Source organism: Pan paniscus, chromosome 15 (genome assembly GCF_029289425.2).
Source record: "Pan paniscus chromosome 15, NHGRI_mPanPan1-v2.0_pri, whole genome shotgun sequence".
Taxonomy (NCBI): Eukaryota; Metazoa; Chordata; class Mammalia; order Primates; family Hominidae; genus Pan; species Pan paniscus.
In genome coordinates this window covers 89,444,912-89,467,483 of record NC_073264.2, presented here as the reverse complement: position 1 = coordinate 89,467,483, position 22,572 = coordinate 89,444,912, and the positions used below count along the sequence as shown (strand labels likewise).

The 22,572-nt window shown below is 45.4% G+C and overlaps 1 protein-coding gene across 3 annotated transcripts in view; it reads left to right on the top strand.

The window, feature by feature from the left end:
* The first annotated feature begins 2,081 nt into the window (after window positions 1-2,081).
* KCNK10 (potassium two pore domain channel subfamily K member 10) overlaps window positions 2,082-22,572 on the top strand; it is a 146,676-nt gene continuing 126,185 nt past the window's right edge. The window contains exon 1 of one of the 3 annotated variants that reach the window (XM_003832742.5): window positions 2,082-2,753. In XM_003832742.5, coding sequence (XP_003832790.1) covers window positions 2,714-2,753 — 40 coding nt within the window. In that variant the 5' untranslated portion in view covers window positions 2,082-2,713. Of the gene's footprint in view, window positions 2,754-4,924; window positions 5,527-5,902; window positions 6,428-22,572 lie in introns of those variants that run through there. The other 2 variants (XM_034937964.3, XM_034937963.3) reach the window with 2 other exon arrangements.

The window sequence follows — 22,572 nt, the reverse complement described above, 5'->3', positions numbered from 1 at the left end:
TGATCTTCGCTAAAAGGCTGAGAAGCAATGTGAGACTGTGTCTCACTTCCTACTGAACACAATTTTTTCTACTGTCCAGGCTATTCCAAGCCTTTCATAGGCTCTCTGGGAGAAGCATCTGTCCATATGCCCAGATAGTAGGTCCCTCTAAAGAATTTTCAACTCTGCCAAGTTGAAAGACCCTGAGAATAAGACTTGCTCATAAATCAATAGGTTATTGAAAGCACACATGCTTTCTACACGCCTTTAAGTTTGGTCCAAATTAAAACCTTCCTAGAACGACATGAAAATCAGAGCTCATTCATTATGGTGTGTGACCTTGCTGAGTTCTTATTTTTAAATTCAGTAAAATACCATATGTGCCTGTCAACTTGGTGTATATGTGTGAAAACACTCATCCATTCCTGAAACAAGACCTTTTGGATAAAAAACAAAGATAACTTCTTTGAATAAAGCAAAGACTAAGGAGGAGAGTGAGTAGAGCTACAACTGTCTTCCATTCTATGGATACTGGCACAGATGCCAAGTTTATAGAAAATGTTAACTTATTTTAATGATCTACTATGACCAGGAAATAATTTTCCCCCTTTGACTCAACTTATCTTTAGCTACATCAGGCCATTAAACACATCAGAAAGCAAATGAGCTTGGATTCTGTGAAAAAAAATCAATGACATTAGAAAAATATGAAGATGCTTTTCTAGAATAAAACACACTAAACAGAACAAGCAAATGCAATCTTTGATTGGATCCTGCTTGTCTTAGTCTGTTTTTGCTGGTTAGTTTATAAATAATGGAAATTTACTTCTCATAGTTCTGGAGGTTGGGAAGTCCAAAACCAAGGCTTGTTCTCTGCTTCCGAGATAGCATCTCCTTGCTGTGTCCTCACATGACAGAAGGGCAATAAGAGACAAGCTCATTCCCTCAAGCCCTTTTTTAAAAGGCACCAATTCATAAGTGGGAGGGGAGTCCTCATGACCTAATCATCTCCTAAAGGCCTCACCTCTTAAGACAATTACATTGGAGAGTAAGTTTTACATGAGTTTTAGAGAAACACATTCAAACTGTGGCACTGGCTTTTACCAAACAACTGTAACTTTTCTGTGTGTTTGAAAACTTTCAAAGTAAATAGTGGAGGGGAAAAGCAAAAATATTCTAGCTCCATCTCTTTAAAAAATTACCTGGGATTATGGTTTGGTAGTAATACAGAGAGAGAAAAACACTAAAACTTGTTCTATAAGAAGAAGGACTATAGCTCTGTACATTTTTGGTAAGATGTTTGGCACTATGCTTTATAGGAGCATAAAAATATTGTCCTAAGGGTTAAGATTTTAAATAGAGAAACTTATAGGGAAAGAGGATGCAGTTCCTGGTTATGAATCATGTCCATCAGCCTGACACTTTAATTACAACTTCTTTGGAGTTTATAGTATATTATCCTCATTAATCCCCAATTAGAGGTTTGAGTCATCAAAATAAATCTGCAGGACTTACACACACAGAGTTCATTATGGAGCAGCCTAGCTTCACGCTTCCAGGTGTATGACATATGACACCCTCTGTCCTTTCACTTCTGATGTGTCTCTAGTTTTTCCAAGCCAAAAGCAGAGCCCAGGATTAGAGCAACATATATTTAAGGGTGTGTTTTTGCAGATGTCAGTTGGGACTAGAAAACAAATGTAGGCATGCTTAAACGCTGAGACCAATGTGGAAACTTCACGAGGTGGGGGTAGGGGGAAGAAAATTTTTGGTGGGGCACGTTTAAGTTCACGTTAATGTATAACGCTATCGATTTTACTACCACTGAGTGGGTATATGAAGGGGATGTTTGCGTGTCTGTGTGTATGTGTGTGTGGTAAAGGAGGGTGTGTGTGTGGCGGGGGGTATTTTCACAAAATGACATGGAAACCTGACTGCAGCTCTTTTGGGAAGAGGACTTGGAGGTGTCTTGGGGGTGGGGAAAAGATGGAAGACTGGGATTTCTTCTGGACTTCAGGGAAGAAGGATGAAACCAAAGGGAAACAATCCAAGGCAGATTAATGAATTTAGTCTAATATTTGTGAATTCAAAGTAGATTCTAATCAGCCCATCTCCTCCCTCTTCTGTTTGCAGAACTGGCACTAAAGAGGATTCCCCAAGCTGCTTCATCACTCCCTGCCATTCGCTGTCCCAGGAAATTCTCCTGACTCGCCCCGGAATCCGTGTTCGACTCTTCTCTGGCTGAGCTGTTCATTGCCAGCCACCCTGAGACTCCCCACGCGGCAGGCATCGTCTCCTCCGGTCTCACAGCCACCCCGGGCTGGAGCGTGGGGAGGGGGTAAGGGAGCCAGCCAACTCGGGGAAACTTCGTTGCCAGAGATGACTGGGGTTTTCGGGCTTTCCCAGCCTTCCCATGCCGGGCCACACGGCATTCATTAAAGTGGTGGGGCAACTATTGCTGCGCTCCGGCCGGGCAGGTTTTGAGCTGCAGAGACCCGTGCCCGGCAGCAGCACTTTGCCACCGAGTGCACCCAGGACGCAGTGGCCGCCAGCCCGGGTCTCCTGCTGGGGGACGGCGAGTGCAGGGAGACTTTGCGCCACGATGTTTTGTTTTCCTGCCGCAGGAACGCTAGGCAGTCTCTTTCCACCGGACTTAACCCGCCTGAAGCAATAGCCATGGCAGTTGCGGCGGCACAGAGGGAGACAGAACCGCTTGGCGCGGCATCTTTCTTGGATGTTTTTTCTCTACACAGACGACTTCTTTCTTTCCTTGGGTAAGTGAAGTCCAGCTTGTAAATAACCAAAGGGTAGAACCGAAGGGGATGGAAGGGGATTGCAGTAGCCCAAAGGGCTAAGTTTTCTTGGGAGGGAGGTCTCCCTCCATCCCCACTCCATGCAGTCCACTCCAAATACGCAGTTGAGGAGGAGTTGTGTTTGATTTCAGACACGTTTTGGGAAACGGTACTGGGATTTATTTACCTAATTTTGGTGGATTTTTTTGGGGGGGGGCGGGTAACTTGTTTTTGTCTACATTCTGAGAAAGGAGAATGAAAGTGGAGGTGAGAGAAAGCTCCAGAGGTTGGAGGTGGGGAAAAGAAAGGAGGGGGCGGCATCCAGTGATTAAGCAGAGAGATCATCCCAAGGGCCAATGACTAGTGCAAGTCTTCAAGGCAGACCAGGTGCACTAGACACTGATCCTGCTCCCTGCCCTAATAGAGTCTACCCCAACCTCCCCATCCCCAACCCTCCCCTTATAACCATCCTGCTGTTGCCATTCTGGGGAAGGTCATCACTACTCAGGGCCCCAAATAACTTTTAATGGGGACCTGCAACCTGTCTTGTACACAAGTGATGCTCAATAAATGTTTGTTGATTGGCCGAATGATGTTGCATCCTAAGGGTGCAGTTCCTGCCACAGGAATTTGCCTTGGACAGTGAACTAATTCCCCAATGCAGACCCCAGAACACAACCATAGGTCAGTTCATTTTGCAAAGGAGGAGGGCCTGGAGGCTTAGAAAATATCGTATTTAGACCTTCATTACCCAAACGAACCCATGGGACAGGTTCAGGGTCAGATTCACGGGTCCCGGGACTGGATGAGCTCACAAGGTTCTGGCATGGAGAGCATGGACCTTTGTGTCATACAAACTTGGGTTTGAATCCTCATATCGTGACCTTGGGAATGTTTCTTTATCTCTCTGAGCCTTGATCTTCTCATCTGTAAAAGGAGGCCAGTTACAGCTTCTGCAAAATGATCTAACAAAGATGAATGGAGAGGAAATATGAGATGGTGAGGGGGAATTCAGTAAATGTCAATCTTGCCTCCCCATGCTCTGAGGACTCAGGAGAGGGTATCTTTCTCTGCTGAAGCCCCTCTCTGACTCTGATGCATGTAAAAAACATTGTATTGCAGTGACTGTGCTAGAGTCCAGCTGTCCGTGAACAGTTAAAGAGAAGAGCGCAGAGGGAGGTTCGAAAGCCTTTCTTAGAAGCATCTCCCTCTGGACTTGAGAACAGAATTTACATACACACTGGTGTCTCGGGGCATGGCTGGGAGAAGCAGAGATTCCTTGTTTGTTTGATTTCTATGTCTTAGCCATCCTCCCAGTCCTAGTAGAGAGAGGCAAAGTGTGGTTACAGAGTCCAGGGAAGATGGTTCTGAAGCACCCGGGAACCTGCCTAAAGGGCTGAAGAGTCAGAGTAGCACCATCAGATTGGTACCAGTTTTGCCTGAATGGGGTTTGCAGAGAATTCAGGGCTACAGCCTGGGGTGCCTGTGACAGCCCAGTGACAAAGCACTCACCTTTCCCACAGACCACAGCGGACCTCTGTAGGTCTTGCTCTTGGACTCAGAAAGCTTGATGTGATAGTGAGGGATGGATGGTGAGAAAGATGCTGCTGACATAGGGCTCCCCAGAAGCCTCAAGGTGCCCTAGAGTGGCATGCAACTTAGAGATCAGCTGCTAGTGTGGGATTTTAGGACCCCAGCTGGCAGGCATAGGAACGAGCTGGGCAATTTCTATGCGTAAGTAAAGGCAACAACAATCTAACAGGACCTTATGGCACTAGATAGTAAGCCCCATGAAGGCAAGATCTCTGTCTTGTTCTCTGCCATATGGCCAGCACATAGCACAGTGATGGCACTTGGAAGGGGTTCAATATATATGTTGAATGAACAACAAATTTTAGTAACCTTATCTGGAAGCCAGAGTAGGGGTTTAAACTACTTCCTATCCAACAATGCAGCATGCAATTCATGTCTTCATTTAGCAAGTATTTCTTGAGCACCTACTACGTGTAAGGCTCCGTTGCGAGGCATCCGAAGCAATTTGTCAGCATCATTCATGTTGACACTCGGAGCAACACCGTTCAAGAGCACCTCAGCACCACCTGGCTTTTCTGAAGACTGAGGCCCCACCACAAACCCCTGTGGAGTTTCAAGCAGGGGCAGTGAGAGGGCATTAGATGAATGCTCCAGGTTTAGCCCCTTTGCGGGAACAGGTCTGGGTCCCTTCGCATCTGCCCTGCTGGGTCCCAGGATCCCGGGGCCGCCGCTTCCGGGAGCTGCCGGGTCTTGGCAACTCCGCTTTCCTCCGGGGGCCCCCGTGCCTCTCTCAAGCCTCCTTTCCAGCCAACGACCAGCGGCCCCAGTCCGGCTGCAGGTAGCTGGGGAAGGGACCAAGCTGCGCCTTGGGAGCGAGCTTCCCCGGGCGGGGAGAGCGCAGCAGATGCGGAGCGGTCCCAGAACAAAAGGCTCATGGCTGGCACGGGCCTCCTTGGAGTGCGGCGGGGACGTGGGTTCGGGACTCAGGCGAGAGAGCCAGACGCGGGAGGAAAAAAAATGAAGTGAGAAAAGAGAAGGAGGGAGAGCTCAGGGTGAGAGCGGTGAGAAGAGGTGACCCGGAGGCTGAGGTCTGCGGCGGAGCCGCAGCGGCCCTTCCTCCGCCTCCTGCAGCGCCTTCCAGGCAACCAAGCGTGTCTCCGGCTGCAACTCCAGCAAGCGCGCCGCTGCCGCCTCCACGCCCGCCCGCCGGCCGGCCGAGCCAGTAAGTAGCGGCGCGCCCACCGCTCGTTCCCCGCCCCTCCGCGGCTTCCCCGCCACCGCCCACCGCCTCCCGCCGCCCCGCGGGCAAGTCCGCGACCGCCTCCCCCTGCCCCGGGCCGGGTGCCGGGGGCTCAGCGCGCCTTCCCAGCTGGGAGCCTCGGTCCGCTGTCGTCCTGCTCCCTCTTGCCGGGGCGCGGCGTCTGGGGCGCGCCGCGGGGAGGGTCGCCCTCGCCGCGCGCTCCCCGGGCGCCGCGCCACCCCTACATCCAATGGCTTTCGGGGAGCGGGAAGTGGGGGGCGTCGCCGGGGGCGAGGAGCCGCGGCCGGGGTGGGGCGTGTGCGCTCAGCGCGGCCGAGCGAGGCTGACGTGCCCGCCCAAGCGCGCGCCCGGGAGTGTGTGTGTGCGGGTGTGTGTGTGCGGGAGTGTGTGCGCACACGCCTTCGGGGGCTGGAGTGACACTGCAGTGGGCTTCTCCGTAGCCCCAGCCTTCAGGCTGCTCAGCCCCTAACCTGCCGGCACCGCTTTTGGGAAGCAGCTTGGCTCTTCCATCTTCCCAAGCCTTCCTCTCCATCCTTTCATCCACCCCTCGCCGATCTTACTTTTTCTTTTACCCACGGGGCCGCGGCCGGCCACCCCCTAGCCGGTGCAAACACCCAAGCCGTCTCCAGTTCTCCCCCAAGCTAATATTTTCCCTCCTGTCTTTTTCTGGGGTTCCTCCACGAGCCAGTCCAAGGCTCCCCCATCCTCGGAAATTGTTTTGTTGGACTGCTAAACCGAGGCGTGTAAAGCTTGAGGACTTTATTATTATTTGGGTTCTTTTCATTTCTTCCCCTTCTGGGCAACGGAGCAATGAAATTTCCAATCGAGACGCCAAGAAAACAGGTGAACTGGGATCCTAAAGGTGGGTATTTCCTACTTTTGGCTGCCCTCGCCCTGCCTCTGTCTCCGGCGTGTGCGCGCTTCCTTGAGTGGAAGCACTCTTGCTTCTGGCAGCGTGTGTCCTGAGGCTGGGAAATGCGCCTGGGAACTGCAGCGCGGGTGGGAGGAGGGCGGAGGCAGCGTGGGTTCCGAACCCAGATAGTGCCTGTCATTACCACATAATCATTGTCCCTCCTAGATTGTCTCCAGATCTATTTAGATAGACCAAGCCGACTGTTTGGTTTGAAATTGCAAGTGTCGGTATTTGCTTTTGACTTTGAGTGTGCGAGTGTGTATGTGTGTGTGTGTCCTTTGTTTCTGGTGATCTTTGTCTCTCTGGCAGATGGGTGGGGTGCTTCCCCCTGGACCTGGAGCTGCGCCGCATGCCCGGGTGTCCTCAGTGGGAAAGGTTTCCTGGCAGCAAGTGGGGCTCGAGTTGCAGCAGCCGTCCCTAGGGGTGGGCCCTTCTCGCAGGGCATGCAGAATAATGGAACCCACAGGGCCTCCTGAGTCTTCGTTCAATCTTATTACCAAACCTAGCAGCTAGTTAGGCTCAGGTCAGAGTAGAAGCAGGAGGAGGGGTGGTTTGTGAGAAGGGTGGGGCTGGCAAGGCATAGGGGAGGGGCACGAAGTGTGCCCGCCCAAGCGATGGTGTGGTTTGCATGCTTTTACGAATGTTGGACCAGGTTTCATCCACGCAAAAGGGAGCGATTAAGACGGATTTGTGTGTGCCTAGCGTCGGCCACCGTGTCTGTAATTAGCATACAGATGTTAAGGCTCCAAGGGAGTGATCAGTATGGGAGCAGAACAAGTTGGAACCGCGTGTCCAGTTGTGACAAGAATGCTCTTTAGCATTTCTTGTAGCTCATCTAACGACTGTGTCAGGCTAGGCAACGCCTCTGTGTGTATTGGGATTGAAATTTGTTTATTTGGGGTGCGTGTGTGTTTAATGTTCTTTATGAGCGCATTTCTTCTTTTTCTCCAGACTGGAAAGAAGAAACCTTCTTATTTGTTGAGTAAATGTCTTAGGAATTGACTGGCTATTGAAGAGTGAGTGAAGAGATATTGCCTTTTTAAAACACTGAGGCTGTTACATCTTAAATACAGCCCAAACCTTCTATTTTGTCTCTACTTGAAATCTCTGGAAATATGGAGGTGTGCCTTTGCTTTTTTGGGGGGAGAATCCCTGAAAAGCATATTTGTTAAATACCTATTACATGCTAAACACTGTCCTAAGCTCTGGAGATACAGTCAGAACAGGAAAGATAAAAGCTCTGACTTGGAGTTTACAGTGAGGGAGACAGACCTAAATCAATTCCATGGAGGAATGCATAATTCAAAGTTTATGTATGCTCCAGGGAGAGCATCAGAGGTTTAAGAAAGTGTCTGATAGAAGAGATTGACAAGGACCAGAGAAGGCTTCCCTGAGGACATGACACTTGGACTTAGGCCTGGAGGATGTATAGGAGTTAATTGTCTAAGCAGGAGGGGAATTGTTGCAGAAGAGGGAACAGCAAGTGCAAAGGGCCTGAGGCAGAAGAGGTATGTGTATTTGATGAACTGAAAGGAGGTTCCCATGGCTATGGCAGAGTGAGTGAAGAGGTATTGCCTTTTTTAAACACCCAGGCTGTTATACTGTAAATACAGCACAAACCTTTCATTTTGTCTCTATTTGAAACCTCTGGAAATATGGAAGTGTGCCTTGGCTTTCTTTTGGGAAATCCCTGAAAAATGTATTTATCCCTAGCAGAGAGCAAGAGGGCTTGTGTTTTGAGATATGACTGGGGGATCCACAGGCGAGATGCCCCCGCAAGCCCTGTGTTGTTGGAGGTGGGGTAGGGTTGTGGGGTTGGAAGAGTATAGTATTTATTTAAAGCCAATGAAGAGTTTCAAGACGAGGAGTGACATGATTTGAGCTAAGTTTCAAAACAAGTGCTGTGTGGCTCTTGTGGATGTAGGGGACCAGATACAATGGTAGCATGGGCCAGGGTGGTTGCTGTGGGCATGGAGAAGCGGATGGAGTAGAGAGCTATAGAGGACATGAAATCAACAGGCTTTGCATGAATAATGTGTGGAAGTGAAGTGAAGGAATTGGAATGACTGAGATGGCAGCCAGGGCAGGACCAGTCTTGAAGGAAAGCTCATGAGTTCAATCTAGGACTTGTTGAGTAGGACATGTCCCCAAGCCATCCAAGGGGTGTGTTAGGTGGGCAGCTGTCTAAATGCTGGGGTCAGGATCTTCAAGGAACTTTGGCACAGAGGGAGTACCATGAGACTGATTTTGTGAAGCTGGCTTTGTGTTTTAAGGTACATTTCTGTGTGATCATCGTTCTATATATTCATGTTACAGTGATGAACACAGACAAATTTTACACATTTTACAGCCTGACACAGTGAAGAAAAGCATACAAATAGCACCTTCAGTTACAACCAGTGGTGCTAAAAATGAAAAAACCTCAATAAAAATAACAACATTTAATGAGCAACCATTGCATGCCAGGTGCTTTATGTACATTGTTTCATACAATTATTTTCACGATACTTATCTGATGGTATAAGTGTTATAGTCCCATTTGGCACTTGATTACCATCATGACACCACTAATCTGCCTTCCAGTGGAGTTGCTCTGACTTTGTGCACAGTTGTTCCCAAAGACAGGGGTGACAGTAGTCTTTTTCTAGCCAGGGGATGGAGGAGGGAAGAGAGTGAAGAGTGAGGTGGCATATCTCTTATCTGTATAGAATTATGTGCTAGGTGCTCTTCTGATGTTTTACATGTGTTAATTTAATCTTCACAAACATTTTAGGAGAAAGGTATTATCCTAATTTTACAGATGAGTTAACTGAGGAACAGAGAGGTTGAGTAACTTGCCCAAGGTTGCACAGCTAGTAGGACAAGATTAGAATCTGGGCTCTTAAACACTCTTCAAGTCTGTGTTTCTTATTGGGTCTTTTGGCTTTTGCCTGGTAAGGTTCCCAAAGCTCAGGAAGTGGAGAAGCTTGTTGCGAGGAGGAAAAGGAGAAGAGAGAGGATGAAGAGGAAAAGGGAATGGAATAGGAGGAGGATAAAAGAGAGGAAGAGAGAGGAGGAAGGAGAAGAGGAGACAGTGACTCAAGCTTACCCTACTTGTTCCTTTCTCTACTAACCTATTCAGACAATAATCTTTTCATTTCCATGTCTGATGGGCAAGTCAGTGACTACTGGACAGAGTTTGGGTCTCTGTTTTGGAGGTTCTGGATTACATAGACCAAATGTGTTTAGCAGGGAAAAGATGAAGGGGAGCCCAGCAGTATTAGGGGAAAGTGGACAGACAGTTCACATTACTTGGACTGTAGGATATGTCTATCAACAGACATGACCCTTCAGGCGGAGGTGCTCTCATGGGTTCTGGAAGGCAGTTGTAATTATAATGTTTTTCTTACAGCCTTATTACCTTACAATTTAATAGCACAAAATGAAGGTGGTTTGAGAATAGATTGGTTTGGATGGCATTTGGGTGGATTAAGCAAAGCATTGTCAAGAGGTGTAGGTAAAAACAAGACCCAAATGTAAAATGGTTCATCTCTGGTGAGCTATGGCCTTCCTTCATATTCATGGAACAGGGCCTTCTACGAAGAGCGTTACTGTTTGTGTAGGACCTACCACAAGTAGATTGGTTCTAAGTCTTAGCTTTCATAGCAGAATTTACGTGCACTTTAAATCATCAGCATCATTTGTTGATGATTTTCTGCTTAAAATTGGTATTTACTTGCTGCTTATGTGTATTAAGATCTTTTTAAAACCAGTGAGATCTGCAAATAGTATTCCTCTCACTAGAGGCAAGCAGATGAATACAGTGTAAAAAAACTTTGGATTTGGGGGCAAAATAATTAGGTTCTAAAAGCAGCTGTAGCAATACGTAGTGGTATGACTTCGGGCTGCTCATTTAGCTTTTCTGGGTTTCGCTTCCCTTCCATGGAGAAAGGAGTCATTGCCTTTGTCTACCTCTCTGACTTTGTCTCTTAGAACTTTCCCCAACTTGATCTGATCTTGGGGCCAGTTGGCTTCCTTTCATTCCTCAAATAGATCACACTTGCATCTGTCTGAGGGCCTTTGCGCTTGGAATTCCCACTGCTTATAATGCATTTCACGTAGTTGGCTCCTTTCTGTCATTTGAATCTCAGCTCAGATGTCCTCTTGTTAGCAAGGGATTCCCTCTCTTATCTGAAAGACCTCTCCTCCTGTTCCCCAGCACCATCATTTTCTCTTGTGTCACCTATTCGATTGTCTTACTGGCACTTGTCATGATTTGAAACCATCTCACTTACTCATGGGTCACATTTGATGCCAGCCTCCTTTACTAGCATATGAGGTGCATGAGCAGGGACTTTCTCTGTCTTGTTTATTGCCATAACCCCAGTGCCCTGGAAAGTGCCTGGCACTCAATAACCCTTTGCTGAATGAATGGAAGGTTGGCAGGATGGATTGGAGAGGACTGAAGGCTTTATGCCTCATGGAAATTGCAGGATGCCTCTCAGCTATAAATGGCAAAGTACAAATAAGGAGAAAGGAAGAATATCCCCAAATAGTGGCATATCAGAAAGGACGCTGATATTCCCACTTCCTTGCAAGCTCCAGCTCGCTCTAAACCTCCAGTGCACTGTTTTCCTTCTTTTCTCGTCTTTGACCAGAAGTAAGAAGGCTGAATAGAAGTGCAGTGAGGGTGGATGGGTGGACTGATCTAGCCTGCTGAAGATATGGTCAGTGTCCAATAAATAATTTGGCTCATATCAGCTATTGGAGTGTGGCTATTTTTAGGCACTTTAATCCACTTAAGAAAGAAGCAAAGCTCTAGGAGTGGAGGTGGATTTTTTTTTTAAAATGCTGCACTTTTAGTGCACACTTTAATGCAAAATTCTGGAGAAGCCCATACCTTATGTGCATAGCACCTTTCAGTTTACAGAACACTTTTTAGGAATGATCTCATTTGTTCTTTAAAAAACCCTATTTTTGTAGGGATTAGAGTCTTAGATTTACTGACAAATAAAGCAAGATGTAGAAAGGATAAATGATTTACGTGGGAGCCCAAAGCAACAAACAGGCAGAGCTGGGGCTACCCTAGGCCTTTTGATGCTTACATCCATGACAGTTTCCTTCAAGCTTTCCTTCCTCCCAGCAACTTTGTTCATTCCACACTCTCCTGCTCTGTTACCCAAAAGTGTGTTCAAAGGTTTCTCTTGAGAGATTTAGAGGAAGCAGTCTCCCTGTTGATCAGTGAATCTTTAGTTGATGGCTATTTTCAGCAGGTTGTACTTATTGCACAGGTCTACACGTTCATTCTATGAGCTCAGGTGAAGACCCTTAGATCTTCCTTCTGCTGTACTGGCTAAAAGAAGATTTTGGTCTTTTGTGAATGGGGGCCATTTTCAACTTGCTAGGTTGCTTAAGTGCTAGCTTTATTAATGTGTTTCCAAACACACATTTGCGTAGCTTAGATTTCCTGGAAAGAAAATAATCTATTTTTGATTTAATATCCAATTTTCAGGAGATCAGTGTTCCAAACGGGATTTAAAATGTGCCAAAATCACCACAATTATCCTCAAAAGTACCAAGGAACAGTGTTCCAAAGACTGTCTTGGCCAAGATTTGGTTCAGGCTTCTTTTCCAGCAGTGTCTAAGGAGCTTCACCATCCTTTTTGCTAATCCCAGTGATCACTGGGTTGAATTAAGACTGAGCAGGTTGACTTTGCTGTTCCATGCCATTTCCAAAACATCTGTACTTTGGCTCCATATGAACCCCACCTTAAATCTGATGCATTTAAAAAATATAATATAGTCTTTCCCCTCATTAGGAAACTTCAACCACAACTGAGATATGGTGTGAAGTATATTTAATATAGGCATAGTGAGCTAGTGATTTCCTTTTGACTTTTAGTCTACAGGAAATTAGAGGAAGAGTTTAATGATGAAATGGAAAGAAGCCATTCTACTGATAGCCAGTTAGGAAGTTTCAGTTTGGACAGCTCCCTTGGCTGATGCAGAAAGGTAGATAAAAGTGACAATCTTTTTCTGTACTCTGATTCTTATAAAGGGCACCTACTGGATGATCCAGATGAGGTTAAAGTTAGTTAGGGGCTTAGCTCTGCATGGCATGTTTACAGAATCTACCTAACCGTGGCACTAGGAGTATGGTCACCCTGTTGGTTCCACCCACCTGGGTGATTTCTCTCCATAAGAATCATGGAGGTCAAAGGGACCTTCCACTTCTGGGGTCTGGTCCTAGGGGTACTCTCAGCGGAGACTTTACAGTTTATCTATGTCTGGCTCATTACCATCACCTACAATGGGGAAATAAAGACCTACCATATTTACTTGCTAGAACATCTATTTGTCATTTGCAGCCACAGTTTAAGAGTTTTTTTTTCTCACTGTGAGTGTCTAGGACTGAGTACTCTGAATTGAAAATGAAACCCGACTTCCTAATCCTCCATTTAGGGTTGAAGGGAGGGAGTAAGGGTCATAATCACTGGCAGGGGAGGGCACGGTCATGAGGGAGCATTGCATTCTTTTCCTTTGCCATTCCCAGAGCCAGGGAGGTGGGGAGGGGTGGGCATTGGAGGTAGTGGGGATGAGGCTGGGAGATGGATGGGATTTCAGGAGATTTTAGGTTTTGTATTACCAATAACTTCTAGTCTCATCACTTACCCTTTCCATGGAAGTAACTTTGAAGCAGAGTGGAATGGTGGGGAAACAAGATTAGAAAGGAAAACATAGGATTTACTGCCATACATAAGCCAGGTGATCACAGGGAACTTTTCCTTCATTCCTCCCTTCCTTCTTTTCTTCATTCCTTTGTTCCCTCCCACCACCATCCCCCCAAATCCTGCAGAGTCTTGATCTCAATTGCTCTCGCTTGTGCAAAGGGTCCTTTCTCCCTTACCCAACTACCCAGTGTGGTGGGGCTGGTGGTATTTACAGTTTAAAAAGAGTTGCTTGAATAGAAAATGAAAATTTGGTCGGGTGATGGAGAGACTGGAAGTCACGGTAACCTTTGCAGACGCCTAAAACACCAATATTCATAATTTTGACATGCAAGCTAGCAACAATTTTACTACCAAGAAAATGAGTTTCTTATGTGCAAGCAGAACTTGAGATCCCCTAAATAATCACACACCAAATATTTAGCATGATAAAGATAAATAGTATAACTTACTAAATTTAATGTGATATGAGCCTGACAGGCAGAATAGAGATGCTTGATATTAGGTGTGATAAAAGATTTGACATCCAACATTCACTTGCTTCGTCCTCTGAGACAAAAGTCAGGCACCAAGTGTTTAAGAAAAATTGATGGGAGGAAAAGCTTAGAGATGAATAAAGTCTATTTATTAATTTATATTTTCCTCTGAGAACTGGGGAGTGTTGTTACCCATGTTAACTGTGGACTAACCTGGGCCAGCTCCTGGATTCTACTGGCTAAGAATGTTGCTTTAGGCCAAAGGAATTTATCCCTCATGGTGGAATTTGAGGCCATATGGGAGGTGATTATGATAGATCTGTTTTGGCCTCTACATTCTTACAATAACCTGAAAGGAGATTAAATACATGTTATAGTCATTTAACCTAGACTCCAGGCAAAATGTCACCCTCTGTACAGTATAGGAGCTTAGGATAGGAGACCTGGTTTCTAGGGCTGGCGCTGCCACTCATTTAGAAAAGGAGGGAGTTGAGTTGTTGGTTGTTGAGATCCCTTCCTTCCCTGATAGTCTTAGATTGCCTAAGTCCTAATCCAAGCATGATTTACTAGAGGCTGATTTGGGAACATTGCTTCATTTTTCTGTGACTTGGTATCTTCATCTGCAAGATAGAGATAATTACAGCCATTACTTCTTTGGTTTGTTATGTGGATTACATAAAGTGATACATGCAAAGCTCTTAGAAGAATGCCGGATCATCATGAAGGCTCCATGAGTGGTACCTGCCTTGTGCTGTTCTCACAGTTGCAGGAGGCAGCCTGTGAAGTCAGGGTAGCCTCCAGCTCAGCCTCTTGGAAGCATCTGGTTCACTGTCTGGATCATCCAGGAGGTGGTCCATAGCAGAGCACAACACTCCTGATACTCTGGTAGACTCTTAGTATTCTTAGTTCAGATTTAAACAACCTAGGCTGTCCTGGTTAACTCAGAGAAAAGACCAGTGAAAGAACATGGCTTGGAATCACAATATTTGAGTCTCAGTTAATGTACCAATTTTATTAGCAGTGTATCATAGTTGATTTCGGCTGCTTTAATAAAATTCCATAAACTAGATAGATTATAGACAACAGAAATTTATTTCTCACTGTTCTGGAGGCTGGGAGGTCCAAGATCATGGCACTGGTAGATTTGGCATCTGGTGAGGGCCCACTTTTCAGCTCATAGATGGTGCCTTCTTGCTGTGTCCTTACACGGTAGAAAAAGTGATGGGTCTTTCTTGGGCTTCTTTGATAAGTGCACTAATCCTAATCATGAAGGCTCCATGCCCATGATCTAATTACCTTCCAAAGGCTCCATCTCCTAATAACATTACCTTTGGGGTTAGGATTTCAACATATGAATTCTGGGGGGACACATTCAGACCATAACACTGTGTGAACTTGGCCAAGTCACTTAACCTTTCCTAGCCTTAGTTTTCTTTTGGGTAAAATAAAGATCACAATAACAACCACTTCACAGTTGCTGAGATGATCAAATGAGACAAATGTGAATAAACTTCATAAACTGTTAAATTCCAGACCAACATTTCCCAAAATGTGTTCTGTGAGACATAAGCTAGACTCATCAGATACTCTGAGAAGAAAAGTGGTGTCATGGTAAAGTCAGTTTGCAGGATGATACGTGCTCAGTCATTCCTAGAGAGTCATCATGCACGTTAGCATGTTACTGTATTATTGTGTAACAAATAACCCCAACATTTAGTGGCTTAAATCAATATAAACATTTATTATCTCATAAGTTCTGTGGATCAATAATTCAGGGATAGTTTAATTGGGTGGTCTGACTAGGAGTCTGTCATTGATTGTGGTCAGATGTTGTCCGGGCTGCTGTCATCTGATGGCTTGACTGGGGCAGGAGGATCTGTTTCCAAGATGGTGTGCTCATGTGACTTGCAAATTGCTGCTGGTTGTTGGGGAGAGGACTCATTTCCTGCCAATGTGGGCCTGTCCATGGGATGCTTATGTGTACTCATATGTGACATGGTGGCTGGCTTCCCCAAGAACAAGTGATTCAAGAGAGAACAAGGTGGAATTGGCAACACTTTTTATGACTTAACTTCAAACATCACATATTTTTACCACCACCACGTTCTTTTCATTAGACGCCAGTCACTAAAGTTAGTCCACATCTGGGGAGTGGTGGGGGTGATCATATTCACGTTGGAAGGGAGACATGTCAAAGAATTTGAAGACATATTGAAAAATCACCGTAAGAATTTTTTCCTATCATTTATTGAATAGGCACCACGTGCTAGGCTAAATGCTTTATAGTTATTATGTCATATAATCCTATTCATAATCCAAAGAAATAGGTGAAATTATTATCTCTGCTTTCTGAATGAGGAGGCTGAGGCCTATAGAGCTTAAGTAACTTGCCCAAAGTTACCTAGTCGTGCTACGACTTGAACCCGAGTCTGTCTGATTTAAAGCCTGAACTCTTACCTCTGCCTCATATGCCTCTCTCTGATAATCCTGTAGTTCAGAAGTCTGTTTAATTTTGTTTAAGCCTGCATTTTCTACTTAACCACAGAATGATGATTCATTTAACTCCATTTTTACCCTTTCATTTACCAACGGCTTGAAACATTATTCTAGAAAGACAGTGAGCATGATGATGATTTATGTATAATATGAACATATGGTCTCATAATAGATCCCAGCATACCTATCAGTCCAAACCTTTTGTATTATTCAAATACTGGAAGTGTCTATTTTGCCTGTCTTGTGTGGGCACCATCTATGTGTAAATCTGTAAACATTAATTTAAAAAAAAGACCCCATAATCCACCCTATTTTTTCTGACTGTGAAACTAGAGGTGGGGTATGATAACTCATGGTCCCACTTCTCTTACAGAGTCCCTTTCTTTGCAATGTCCCTTCTTTTACAGATTCAGTGACTGACAACTTAACTTTCTTGGGTAAAGCCAGAAAAAACAGGATGGCCTCCAGGCCGAGTAGTAGAAATGCTGGGGAATGGGGTGTCTGGTGTGTGTCTGGTGTGTTCCTGCAGTGCCTGCAGGCCATGTGTCTGTATGGTGACTGAAACTCAAGTCGGCATCCAGCCAGGATGGCAGGGACCGTGTGCCTGGGGGTGACGGCAAACACACAGTGAGAAGCTGCTGATGGAGGGAGGACCGTTAGCACTCCTTGTCATATTTTGAGTAAACATTTTTTTGACAGTCTTGTTGCTTTTTCTGTACAGTCTTGAGAAAATGATTTCCAGGAAGCAGGATGCATCCAATGACTTAGAGGTTCCCATGTTTCCAAACATTACATGCCTGGCTTATTCCTGAGGCAGTTTTGTATTCTGAAGGAAGTTTTGGAGCTTCTGTGTTCTGGGCAGAGGCGAGTGAATATGGTTTCTTTTGAGTAGCACTGTGGACTTGAGAATGATCAGGAGCTGGACATTGTTGAATATGTCACTTACTGCACAAAATGGCAAAGCCAGGGTCTAGGACAGGGTGAGAGTGTGTTGAATGGAGCTGCCTGGGGCCCCAGTCACATTCAGGAGCCAGCACTGATGGCATCTGTAACCATAGTAACCAAGAGTGGAAAAAGTCTCAGGATGCCAAGACGCCACTGTGCCCCCCTTCTGGTTCCGTTGTTTTCCCCTCTATTCTTTCATCCAGAAATTCCCCCATCCCTGCCCCCAACCACCCTGACAAGGGACTGACTTTCAGGGTGGTTTCTACACTGGTGATTTTAACTTCCTACTAACTCAACACTTCCTGCGGCCCCTTTTTCAGTTCTGAGATCCACAAGGATTCATTATGATCCAGACTAAGCCTCATGCACCTAATTTCTTCCGCTTTTCCATTTTTACTGTGAAAATTGGTCCTAAGTCATGTAGTATACATACTCTAGACTTATTTACAGCTGGGCATAACAACGGTGGCTCATGGCACTCAAAGTTTCCAGTAACACTCCTGCACTCACAGTCTGGTATAGATCGTGAGATTTTTTAGATGTGTTTTAAATGAACAGAGAAAGGCAATGAGGCACAGGAAAGAGAGCCGTGGTCTCTTGTTTGGAGATGTGGGTTTTGCTACTGGTTGGAAAGTGAGGTGTGGCATGGCGCATGAGGGTGGGGAGAGGTGGGTGATGCTCAGGTCATGTAGGGCATAGTAGGTCTTACTTATAAGGAACTCTTTTTTTCTGAGAATAACAGGAATGTCTTGATTGATTTGAAGTGGGAGGATGACACAATCAGATTTTTAAAAGATTATTTAAATCGCTAATAAATCAAATGATGGGTTCAGCGAATGTTTGCAGAGGATACTTACTGTGTGACAGGCATAGTGCTGGCCTTACCTGGGGTATCTGTGTATTCTTGTAGGAATCCTACATAAAAGCTGTTAAAATATTTTAACAGAAAAAAGCTTTTCTTGACATCTTTGAATTATGACAACCAATTCCAAACTTCTGGTTGCAAATGGGAGGTGTATCTTAAAGCAATGGCGATTGCATTTTCAATTTCTGTTCATTAAAATGATATTTTCCCTGGCTTTGTTACATGACCCTTGATTCTGTGATAATTTGCATATCTAGAGTCGATGAATCAATACATGCAAAACTGTGGTGCGCTCGCTCATATTCTGTTATACTTCAGACGCCTTTTGGAAGCATGTGGCTCTCAGTTCAGCATAATGCGGCTGATAAAATTGCCCCCTCCATACCCGCCGTCACTTTGTTCCTGGTGTGTCCAGAGGTATTGTAACATCGGGGTATTTCTCCTTTGACTCTAATGGGACCCCCTGCTAGTTGTGTTCTTGTGGCCTCAGCTTGGAAGGCCTCCCAAAAGCCTGAATTAATGAAAGCTTCTGATGTGCCGATCCCTTTCTCTGGCAGGGTGAGAACGCAGTTTCTATAGGAGCGTGAATGCCTGCTGCTCAGGCAATAATCTCTGCATTCAGCCTCAGTACTAAAGACAGGCAGAGCAGACAGCCACAGGGGGTGGGATTTGAGGAGCCCTATAAAGTCCCTCTCCGCAGCTGACACACACCACTCCTTCCCATGACTATCAGGATGCCTACAATCTTAACAGTTACTTTATTCATTGGCTGTTGTCACTCGTCCATCTGGTTATTCCATAAACACTTAGCGAGTGAGTGCCTGCAGAAATGGGGCTAGGCATTGGACACAGAAAGATGAAAAAGACCTGAGGCGTGTACCCAGAGAAGTCCCAGCCTAGCCACTGAGACAGGTGCATCATCAAGTAATTATGATACACCATGATAAATGCACTGATAGAGATATGGATTAAAACGTCAGCTCCAGAACACATCTTGTTAACATGCAAATGTAGTTCCTCAGGGTAACAAACTAATTTCCAATTACCCGTGGGTACAGCCAAATTAATAGTTCCTGTGAGAGAACTGGACCAAGAGAGAACAGAACTAGGGACTGATATGTATTGATAGGCTGGTGTCAAGTGGGAAGAGGGGGAAGTCAGGTGCTGTGTAGGGAGCAGACTGAGAGCTCTGGAGGGCAGGAGTGCCAGGAAGGTTACTGAAAGCAACTTTTCATTTGTGCAAATGTTGTTCAGAGGTTGCTCTGCTCATGTTAAACTCACTTTATAAATTGGAAGGAACTTTTGAGATATCCAAGTCCATTGAGGCTTCTTAGGGCAATACTGAATCTAGATTGGTGAAGTGACTTGTGCTTGCCCAGACAGCAAAAAGGGGACAAAGCATATCTATGAACCCGTAATGCTAACCTTCATTATTCAACAGTGATGCTTATGGCAATGCCAACAGGTGTTGGGGCCTTTTATTAATTTTTAATTTTAGTTTTTTATGTTTTTGAGACAAGATCTTGATTTGTCGCCCGGGCTGGAGTGCAGTGGTGCAATCATAGCTCACTGCAGCCTCGATCTCCTGGGCTCAATCAATCCTCCCACCTCAGCCTCCTGAGTAGCTGGGACTATAGGCATGTGCCCCCAGACTTGGCAAATTTATGCATTTTTTGTAGAGACGGGATTTTGCCATGTTGCCCAGGCTGGTCTCGAACTCCTGAGCTCAAGCAATCCACCTACCTCGGCTTCCCAAAGTGCTGGAATTACTGGTGTGAGCCACCGTGCCCTGCCTGCTTGGGCCTTTTTGCTATTCTCCCTCCTATGGGAAAAAGAATCGAGAAAGAGCAGTAGGCTCTACTAGAGTCTGGAGCATATCGGTTCTGAGATGTCAGATTAAATTCTCTATGTCTGCAGCAAGTACAAATGTGAGTGTATATTCAGCCTCTTGAAGAAGACATCTATCCATTTCTTCAGTGAATATTTGCCCGGAGTCTTCCTCGTGACAGGCACTGTTTTAGGCCCTGGAGGTACAGCAATAAACAAGACGAAGTCTCTGCCCTCCTGAAACTAACCGTTTAGCCAAGGCTTAGCATCTCTTACACTCAGGTCAACTTCTGCATTTTAGAAATCTGTTTCAGGCACACATTTGACAAGTAAAGAGGTTCCAAAAATACGTTAATAAGGATGAAAATAAGGCCATTCTGATATTCCATTGCACGGCAAAAATGCTTAATATGGGAATTTAATATGGAATGGGTGCTGATGCTGTCAAAGGTGGTGACATTCTGTTAGAAAACTCAGTGATTTCAAAGAAGGCCTCAGAGCTGCCTAGTTTGTAATTAGATATTTTGAAGAATCTGTGTTAATTAGGACTCTGTGGCTTGTGCATGTATACTGGGACGAGACTGGAGTTTGTGTCTCTTCCATGATGATGGCATGTAAATTAATCTCCAAGGAATTGCAAGATGCTGAAATTGAGGTACTTGAGTACACGTTGCATGAGTGCACACAAGTGTGCCTGTGCCGGGACGCGTGTGCACGCGTGCACACACATACACTCTAGCAGATAGTAACTTTTTGCTACATGTGATTTCCAAAGTGTCTAAATTTACATGTCTTTTGAGTAGGAGGAAATTAGGGCTTTTGTCTGTTATATGCCTTGCAGTCCTTGGCCTTATCTGGGCTGCTGGGGCAGAATGAGGCCAACAGAGAACCAAGGATGCCAGTCTGGGTCACAAGGGCTTAAGGAAGCAGCAGATGGTTGGACTGACTGGGGTGTCCATTAAGAATCCAGGGGTAGTGAGAGTCTTACCTGGAGTTTGAGGCCGCACTTCCACTGCCAGGACTCTCAGCTGAGTGGCTGGAAGAGACCTGTAGGAGCCATCCTTCCAGTATCTATCAGAGGTTTCTGCTCTGTTTTAAGCTCGTCCTAGTGATCGAGGGAACCTTGACTGGGGGTGCTGATGATTATTAACAGTGGCCATACTCCCACGGCTGCAGGTGGAGATGAAGTGTTTGATGAGAAGATGAGCAAGAGCTCAGGTGTGCCCCACCAGCTCTGCCACTCCCAAGCTGCCGAACTTAGGCACTAACTTACCTCTCTGTGTCTGCTTCCCAACTTGAGAACCGGAAATGATAAAAGTACCTGCTCCCTAGGGAGTAGATATGGTTAAATGAGACCTCTTAAATGAGACCATGCACACAAAGAGCAGAGCACAGTGCCTGGCACACAGGAGGCACCTAATAAACATCAATGATGCTGCTACTGGTAACACCCATTTGCTGAGGGTCTTCAGTGGCTCAGGCACAGTACTCAGTGCTTAACATATAATATGTAATTTATTCTTCACAGTAGCCTGAGTCACTTGCTTGTTCTTCTGGTTAATATCCTAATGTTTAGCTCACCGACTTAGATGCTCATGACTTCCAAAGGATCTTCATGTAACAAGGACTCCATATCTATTTTTAAAAAATAAGAGCTTTATTAAGATATAATTTACATACCATAAAATTACCTATTTAAAATGTACAATTCAGTGGTTTTTAGTATATTCACAGAGTTGTGCAATCATCATCACTATCTAATTGTAGAAAATTTTCATGACTCCAAAAAGAAACTCCATATCCATTAGCAGTCACTCCCCATTTTATCTCTCCCAGTCCCTGGCAAGCATGAATTTACTTTCTGTCTCTATGGAGTTGCCTATTTTGGGCATTTCATGTAAATGGCATCATACAACATGTAGATATTTGTGTGTGTGTGTGTGTGTGTGTGAGATCAGCTTCTTTCACGTAACATAATGCTTTCAAGGTTCACTCATGTGGCATCCATACCTATTTTGAATGAAGAATGAAGACAGTCATCTGAGACAGTTGTATTAGTCCATTTGGAAGATGAGGAAACTGAGGCTGAGAGTGTGTATGTAATTTGCTCATGGCCACCCATCTTGAAAGCGCTTGAGCTGGGATTTGTGCTCAGGTCCATCTTGGCTCCAAGGCAAGACCTTGGTCTTCTCATCCACTCACTGGTCTCTGGTTGGACCTCTGCATCATGCTGAACACCATTTCTATAGAGATGGGTGTGTCCCACTGGGTGTGGACATCCTGAGGAATTGCTGTGGTTGCAAGAACTCTGATATTTTCCATCTACCTTGAGGGGGATATTGTTTCATGTCTGTATACTCACATAGTGTTGGCCAGTCTAATTCTTTTGTCCATTTCCTAAGGGTTATGATATGAACTTGGAAAGTTACAGAAATGAAAGTGATAGGAGAGATATACTTTCTGGGTTGGAAACCCAGCAACCAGTCACTCAATATGACGGAGGAAATGTCATCCTTCTTGTGTTGTCTTCAATAATAGATTGTAATGAAACACTATGGTGTCTTAGTTGGCTCCCCTCCTGCCCCGTGCCCCCTCCCCCAGCCCCAGTGCTTTTCTGGAGACATGAGATGGTGTATCCCTTCCTCAGTTGCTGTGATAGCAGTGGGGATGTTGGGGACAGGTATTCATGGAAGGAAAAGGCGTGGTACCAGCAGGCTCTTGGGCAGGGATGTGTGTCTTCACTTGATCATCAGGGAATGAGCTATCGTGATGACAGAG